We start from the raw sequence: 8,772 nt of genomic DNA on the forward strand, positions 1-8,772 counted from the left end.
CAGAATGCATCAAGCAGTGCAATGCCTAACTATTGAGGTAAACAAAAGCTAGTACTTCCAGCAGAACCAATCAGAATGCAAGTTTAAAAAAAAATTACGTGTATATTTATTGATGAATCAAGTCAATCAACCAACTGCAGTGCCTCACCAGGTATATAAGATGCGCTCCAAAGATTTCTGAATCTGAGGATCCTGGAAAAATGTAACATCCGGCACAGTTCTTGGGCAATCAACAGCAATCTACAAGACAGTGGGTGAGTAAATATTGATGTATTCTATGAAAAATGGGGAAGACCTGGTGATGCGAATTCAGGCCTGAACGTTACCTGGCGAAGCATGGTAATCTCTTCATCTGAGCGTTCAGTATCCGGAATATCATAGTATTGAGAAACACATTCTACATACTCAAGTCTTTTTCTCGTTAAAACACCTTCTCTTCTATCCGCATTGGGTGGTGCATATCCCTGTAGCCAACTGATATTAAATTCAATACTGAAACACCACGCTAAAAAGAAGTCACATTATCTCACAATAAACATGTTATATGTCTACTCACCAAAAGAAGCCTCCATATGTTAGGTCGCATATAAGGTGGCACGCCACTCCAAGATAATTCGCGCAATTTATCTACATAATCAAGTAAGAACAGTGGATGACAACTGAATTCTGGACAAGCTATGAAAATTAAACAGCAAAACAATAGTATTGCATAAGTATACAACTATCGTAAAATCCAATCAGAATAAAACCTAAACTAGAAATATATGGTGCCCTTTAACCAGTACAGGATTAAATAAACTGATTTTCTCTATAAAAAATAATGCCACAAGTTCAGTAAGTATAAAATTCAAATTTATTACTGGCTCAGTATTGTTACAACCAATTTTCCATGGTTAAATTTTAAAACTAAGAACATCACCACAAATGAGAAAAATAGCTGTCACTGGAAACAACTCACCACATTTAGATTGTCACTCTAGGTAAAATTTGCATTCTTTTCCATTTGGATTGCAATCAAAATGATCAAATAGAAGCTAGATATAAATAATAAATTTCCAAACCAAAAAATAACTTCAATGCTGATTTGAAAATTCAAATTCCTGCATACATAATAACTCATTGAATCAATCCTATGTAGAAAGTGAGCATACCTAATATAACAGCTGGCCTAGAGAGTTCATTTGTGAATTTGGTAATCCTTGCGGAATCTGTTGCTCTAGCCCCGGAAACTAAACCTTGGGCATCTGGTAATGAATTGACGCTACTTGTCGATGGTGAAATTGGTTTCTTAGAACTGATGTTGTCAGTCGTATTTCCAGATGCTTGCCCTTCTACCTGAACAGGTAGAGTATCATCAGTTATAATCTGGACCGTTCATATGTCGCAAAGCAATGCTGAGAAATGACACCCTACCTCCTGTGAGCCTCCATTTTGTTCATATTCATAGCGATCATTCTCAGAGCGTGGGGAGTATTCAGGAGGTGAAATAGGCTCAGATCTTCGGGTTAGCATAACCTTCCCAGGAAAGCTTCGTCCTTTGAGCATTCTGACAAAGAATTGGGTAAAAATAGCAACAAGCTCTTTCTGTAAGGTTACAAGCAGACAGACTTTGCAATACTAGCAATAGTAAGTGGTATCTCTAACTGTGATCATGGAGTAAAATTTAGACAGGAACACTATGTAAGTGGACAGAAGCCAACGATGTTTAAACTAAAAATGTACTCCAAAAGGCTGAAATACTGATACATTCCATATCAAACTCTATATTCCTAACTGTTAAATCATGATACTCCTTTGTGAGGCGTGTAATATTAACTGCACCCATTCAGGGACTGACCCTTGCACGTTGCGGAGTGTCTGGTTGAAGCGCCATTCCGAGTTGTTGGGGCTTCCTCCGCCGCCGCCACCGCCGCTGCTCATCGCCGGGAGTGGCGGTGGAGAGCAGCCGATCAGGAGTTGCTCTTCGCCGGATCTTACGGCCTAGCCCCCGATTCGGCCCTGCATGCACTCGCTTCTCATTCCCCGAAGTATCCACATCTACATGTGCCGGAGCGTCCAGTCACCAAGCAGCTTAGGGCCACGTACCTCGAAGCGCAACCAGTGGCGATCGCCGCGTGCCCGGTGCGGCAGCGCAGCAGGAAGTCCGGGGCAGCAGGTCGCCGGCGGGTTCCAGCGCTCGCGGACGCGAGCCCAAAGAACCGTGCGACGGAGCTTCGGGGCCGCGGATCGGCCGGCCACTCCAACCCAACCCTACCCGCAATGCGGATCGCCGAAATCAGCCGGGCGGGGAGACGGGTAGAGGAGGTCACGCGGATAGCGCAGCGGCGGCGCGGGGAGGCGGCCGGGGAGGAGGCGGCGCAGTATAAGTTTTTTTTTTCTTGGACGGGAATGGGGATCTGAGGAGAGAGGTGGGAGTGGGGATCGCTGGGCGAGGAGACGAGAGGTGGGAGACGACGACGGGTGAGGTGGCACGCCCGCACGAACGGCTGGATGGACGACACCTGGCCTAATGGACGGGCGGCGTTCTGCCGTGGTGCTGTGTCACTGTAGCGTATCGGAGGTCTCGGTAACAAAGGGATTTGTGGCGAAAAAACATAGGGCGTATTTGGTTGCCGTTGTGAACCGTTCTTGCATCGCATACACTTTTCAATCCAGTCTGATTAAGCAAAAATAGTCCCTAATACGTCATCCGTAAGTTGTTTGGTTGACTGCATCTAGTGTTCCTGCATTAGGTAATACACAAGTGCACTTTGTTTGGTTGTCTGTACTGGCTCAAGCGCCAGATGAACATGACGTTTGGTTGTATATGGTGTACATATTGTGCTTATCTTGTACCCTAGTTGATGAGCTTACCCGCAATGATCACACCTAGCACACCAACGCCACAGCACAACAATGACGATGAACTGGGCGAAGATGATGAAGTTCTTCAGCTTCAGCCCAAACTGACGATCCACTTTAGCACCTTTCACTTTGACACCTCCAATTTTGCCACTGTCAACACTGTTGCCTTCGTGCTTTCGCACCCAGTCGAAGTAAGCTTGTTCTGCTGCCTGCCTATCCTCTATGGTTGTTGTTGCTATACGATGCCACTTGTGCACTGGCTTCTTCCCATGAACTATAAACCCCTGTAGCCTTACCGATGAACACGGCATACCACTTGCCCTAGCAATGCACAAGAGCAAGAGTTGAAATAGCAAATCAATGGAGCATACAGGTAGCAAGCAAAGTAGCACACAAACAACAATGAAGCAGAAGAGAAGAAGTAAAGCATGCATGATCATACGACATAGCAAGTTCAACCTAGCACTCCCTTGGTGTTAACCTACCACCACATCCAAAAGAGGGTGTCGCCCTACCACCGCAAGTTCACCATCAGCGTGAGGGGTTAGTATATACCACATCACCAAAATATACAGACCATCAATTATTTTTCAGCCCTAGCTACAAAAAATGTATGTCGTCATCGTCATCGTCATCGTCGTCGTCGTCGTTGCTACCGCCGTCGCCGTCGGGGATCATGCACGCTCACAGACATCACTACTCTAGTAGTAGTGCTTGCCCAGCCAGCTCCTGAGCCACAACACCATGTGAGTGTCTGCCATGGCAACGAACCCAACACCCTGGGCCTTGTTGTCAAGCAGGTGGCTGAGAGCTGCCATGAGAGTCTCGTCGCTGAAACCACCCTGGGTCATGACAGCGTCATATATGTCAGGGTGGACGTCGAGGGGCTTGCACTCCCTGATGGCTGCTGCTACCTCCTTCACCGCCTCAGTCATGCTGCAAAAGACATTGATCTCCTCCTCCGTCAGGCCTCCTTTCTTCCTCTTCCTATCATGGACGGGGTCAAATGGCTTGTTGAAGGGCTTCACGAAGGGCTTGTCAGGGCCATCAAGGACGGGTGTTGGTGTTAAAATCGGCGGATCTCGGGTAGGGGGTCCCGAACTGTGCGTCTTAGGCTAATGGTAACAGGAGACTGGGGACATGATGTTTACCCAGGTTCGGGCCCTCTCGATGGAGGTAAAACCCTACTTTCTGCTTGATTGATCTTGATGATATGAGTATTACAAGAGTTGATCTACCACGAGATCGTAGAGGCTAAACCCTAGAAGCTAGCCTATGATTATGATTGTTGTTATCCTACGGACTAAATCCTCCGGTTTATATAGACACCGGAGGGGGCTATGGTTACACAGAGTCGGTTACAAAGAAGGAGATCTAACATCCGAATCACCAAGCTTGCCTTCCACGCAAAGGAGAGTCCCATCCGGACACGGGACGAAGTCTTCAATCTTGTATCTTCATAGTCCAACAGTCCGGCTGTCCGGATACCCCCTAATCCAGGAATCCCTCAGTAGCCCCTGAACCAGGCTTCAATGACGATGAGTCCGGCCCGCGGATTGTCTTTGGCATTGCAAGGTGGGTTCCATCTCCGGATACTTCGTGGAAGATTTTGAACACAAGGACCGTGTCCGGCTCTGCAAAATAATTTCCACACACCACCGTAGAGAGCACAATACTTTATAAATCTAATCTGCTCACAATTTTCCACAGTGCGTTCCCATGCCGCGGCCTGGTTTATATGAACCGTTCTTCTCAGCCTGCCACGACACGCACTGCAAGGCGGTTTTATAGGCACACTTTGTCGAAACAGAGATCGTGTCCCCTTATCGCGGGATTCTCATCAATACGGGTGCGGGTAACCCAACCACGCCCGTTGGCATGACTCTGTGTTTTTAGGCAAGTCCAAAACGGTTACGCTGATGACGCTCGATATTCACCCCCTTTATAGAGGGGTCGAGGCCTATCCCCTTCTTACCATGCTTGCGCCTTTTCGCATCTCGAGTTCCAACACCCGAAGCTCAAGCTTAGGCACTTCGGATCTCCAATCATGTCCGGATCCGACCTTCAAGGTCGGTGGATGGCCTCCTCTGTCACAAAGGAGGACATTGCGAAGCTTAGGGAGGCCAGATATCTGACCGCCGATGTCAAGCACAGGCTTCCTACTTCAGGGCAGGTCATCCCTACTCCCGAACCCAACGAGAGTGTTGTATTCGTTTCTCACTTTCTCCGAGGCTTAGGTTTTACCCTAGATCCCTTCATGAGAGGGCTCATGTTCTATTATGGGCTAGGTTTTCACGATCTAGCTCCGGATTTCGTCCTTCACATCTCGTTGTTTATAGGCGTGTGTGAAGCCTTCCTCCACAGCACCCCACACTTCGGCTTATGGCTCAAGACCTTCAATGTGAAGCCGAAGGTGATCGATGGGCGACACGCAGAGTGCGGAGGCGCTGCAATAAGCAGAAACGCCGACGCCCCATGGCCAGAGGGTTCCTTCCCGGAGGTGTCCGATCTGTGGCAGCGGAGGTGGTTCTATGTCACAGCTCCCCGAGGCACAAAGTGGGTGGCTGCCCCCGCCTTTCGCTCGGGCCCTCCGCCTCAACTGGCGTCGTGGGCCAACGTGGGACTGGACTGGGGGACTGCTAATGACGTGCCGACATTGCAGAGCTGCATTCGGGAGCTTCTTGAGAGGGATATCAGTCTTGTCAGAATCATTTAGGTAATTCTAGTTCGACGGGCCCTGCCATGCAAATGTCGACCTCTCCGGATGTGGGAATTCAATCCGTAGGGTCTGCAAACCATTCAACACTTCTTCGGCATGACGCTCGAAGGGATGTATAAGTTATTCTTCGGATCACGGGTAAAGTGTCCGGACACCACCGAGGATGCGGGCCTGAGCTGCAACCGCCTAGATACCCAAGTAAGTAACCCTGTAACCGAACACTTTGTTTATATTTATCAACATTATTCTGAAGGGACATTTACATTTATGCCCCTAATTTGCGCCCACTCTCAGATTTACCCCTAAATTTTTTATGTGCTCAAATTTGCCCCTAAAAAGCATTTTAAGTCGCAGGAATGCCCTTCCATCTGGTCAAAGTTGTTTGACCAAAACTTTGAAAATTCATAACAAATTCATACGAAGTCAGAAAAATGCAAATAAGATATCCAAATGTTCATACAAACATCACCTATACACGCATGTCATTTACGTTCCTCACCTACATGTGCATTTATTTTCATTCACCCTAAATTGTTTTTTAATGTTATAAACCCTAAAAAGCTTTAAAGAGTGCTTTTGTCATGAACGTAAATGACATGTGCATATAGGTGTTGTTTTTATGAGCATTTTGATATGTTATTTTGCATTCTTCTAAGTTCATATGAATTTGTTATGAATTTTCAAAGTTTTGGTCAAACAACTTTGACTAGATAGAAGGGCATTCCTGTGACTTAAAATGCTTTTTAGGGGCAAATTTGAGCACATCAAAAAGTCATGGGTAAATTTGAGTAGTGGGTTCGAGTTAGGGGCACAAATGTGAATGTCCCTATTCTGAAAACCGTCTGCGGCCAGGATTGGCTCAACAAGGCGGAGAGGATCAGGTGTCCGGCCCCACTTCCCGAAGGCTTGCCTAGTCCTGCAATAGCCAGGATGCTTAGACAAGCGCTAAGCCAAGTGCCCTCGGGGAAAGGGGAAGAGAAGAATAGAGAAGCCGAGCTTCACACATTGCACATCCAAACCGGGGGAATTACTGTCTCCACGAAGGAGGATAATTGGGGAGGTGAATCCAAGGTTTCCTCCCCCCCGCGGGAAGAAAAGGGCCGCCTCCAAAGACTTGGAAACAGAGGTGCCTAAACAAGGGAAGAAAGCTTCACCAGGGGGCCCTGCCCCGAAGGGCATCCTCACCGCACCATGCTCGCAAACGGGCCAGTCCTCCACCGAGCTGTAAGTTAATCGTACATAAAAATCTATTGCTTTTTCCTCTGAGAACAATAACCAGGATCTATCTTTTGCAGTCCGGCTAGTAGCTCGTCTCAACAGAGTTCGTCTTCGGGGGATCTTCTTCTGGAGATGATGGAGAGTGAAACCCCACCTGCCTCTCCGCCCCATGGGGCGGGCGACCCTGAGGTGTCGTCATGGAGGAGTCCAGATCCGCCGAGGCCGGAAGCTAATACTTCGGCCACCCCGAGCCCGGCGTGTTCGGCTCCCGTTGAGGGCAATAGGAAGGGTCCGGGACAGTCCGGCACCCGGCAGGACACACTGACGGGTCTTCTGGAGCGAGCTGCTCTCTTAGAGGATCACCGTATGTTGATGGGTACGGTGTTGGAGAAGATTTCATCCGCCACGAGTGGGTTGAATGAAGTTTTTACAAGCCTGCTCAAAGGCTTTGAGGTACGCACGTAATTTTTCGGTTGTTCCGCACGCGCTAGGTGTGCTCCGTATAGATAGTAGCCCCTGAGACTCTGGTTGCCAGCCATAGGCGGCAAACGGAGGATCATACTCCCAGGTAATGATCGCACTGCACTCATGTGCAGGTGGATAAGGGTCCGGCGATAGACCGGACCGCTGAATTCACTGAACTGGGGCGACAAATTGATGTGGTGGATGCCGACATCACGCTTGTAAACAAGCGTCTTGACGAGTCATAGAGTATGTGCTCTTTTTGTTGGGGAACGTTGCAGAAAATTAAAATTTTTCCTACGGTTTCACCAAGATCCATCTATGAGTTCATCTAAGCAACGAGTCTAGGGAGAGAGTTTGCATCTACATACCACTTGTAGATCGCGTGCGGAAGCTTGCAAGGTGATGATGTAGTCGTACTCGACGTGATCCAAATCACCGATGACCAGCGCCGAACGGACGGCACCTCCGCGTTCAACACACGTACGGGACGGGAGACGTCTCCTCCTTCTTGATCCAGCAAGGGGGAAGGAGAGGTTGATGAAGATCCAGCAGCACGACGGCGTGGTGGTGGATGCAGGGCGTCACAGCAGCAGGGCTTCGCCGAGACTACGAGGGAGAGACGTAACGGGGGGAGGTGGAGGCGCCAGGGGCTGGTGTATGAAGTCCCTCCTCTCCCCCACTATATATAGGGGTGCCAGGGGGGGCGCCGGCCCTAGTAGATGAGATCTACTAGGGGGGGCAGCGGCCTAGGGGAGGTTTCCCTCCCCCCAAGGCACCTAGGGGTGCCTTCCACCACTAGGACTCCTCCTAGGGGGAAACCCTAGGCGCATGGGCCTATAGGGGCTGGTGCCCTTGGCCCATGATGGCCAAGGCGCACCCCCTACAGCCCATGTGGCCCCCCGGGACAGGTGGCCCCATCCGGTGGACCCCCGGGACCCTTCCGGTGGTCCCGGTACAATACCGATAACCCCGAAACTTGTCCCGATGCCCGAAACAGGACTTCCCATATATAAATCTTTACCTCCGGACCATTCCGGAACTCCTCGTGACATCCGGGATCTCATCCGGGACTCCGAACAACATTCGGGTTACTGCATATACATATCCCTATAACCCTAGCGTAACTGAACCTTAAGTGTGTAGACCCTACGGGTTCGGGAGACATGCAGACATGACCGAGACGCTCTCAGTCAATAACCATCAGCGGGATCTGGATACCCATGATGGCTCCCACATGCTCCTCGATGTTGTCATCGGATGAACCACTATGTCGAGGATTCGATCAAACCCTGTATGCAATTCCCTTTGTCAATCGGTACGTTACTTGCCCGAGACTCGATCGTCGGTATCCCAATACCTTGTTCAGTCTCGTTACCGGCAAGTCACTTTACTCGTACCGTAATGCATGATCCCGTGTCCAACACCTTGGTCACATTGAGCTCAATATGATGATGCATTACCGAGTGGGCCCAGAGATACCTCTCCGTCATACGGAGTGACAAATCCCAGTCTCGATCCGTGTCAAC

General features: G+C 49.2%; 1 protein-coding gene across 1 annotated transcript in view; it reads right to left on the minus strand.

Moving 5' to 3' along the window:
* The window catches only part of LOC123112710 (GTPase-activating protein gyp1), a 4,219-nt gene extending 1,778 nt beyond the window's left edge, over window positions 1-2,441 (minus strand). Inside the window, exons 1-7 of the mRNA XM_044533779.1 lie at window positions 2,086-2,441; window positions 1,838-1,998; window positions 1,414-1,546; window positions 1,152-1,335; window positions 557-627; window positions 327-464; window positions 149-240 (exon numbers count right to left, since the gene is read on the minus strand). Coding sequence (XP_044389714.1) covers window positions 149-240; window positions 327-464; window positions 557-627; window positions 1,152-1,335; window positions 1,414-1,546; window positions 1,838-1,920 — 701 coding nt within the window. The 5' untranslated portion in view covers window positions 1,921-1,998; window positions 2,086-2,441. The remainder of the gene's footprint in view (window positions 1-148; window positions 241-326; window positions 465-556; window positions 628-1,151; window positions 1,336-1,413; window positions 1,547-1,837; window positions 1,999-2,085) is intronic.
* Window positions 2,442-8,772: the final 6,331 nt, after the last annotated feature.

This window comes from Triticum aestivum, chromosome 5B (genome assembly GCF_018294505.1).
Source record: "Triticum aestivum cultivar Chinese Spring chromosome 5B, IWGSC CS RefSeq v2.1, whole genome shotgun sequence".
Taxonomy (NCBI): domain Eukaryota; kingdom Viridiplantae; phylum Streptophyta; class Magnoliopsida; order Poales; family Poaceae; genus Triticum; species Triticum aestivum.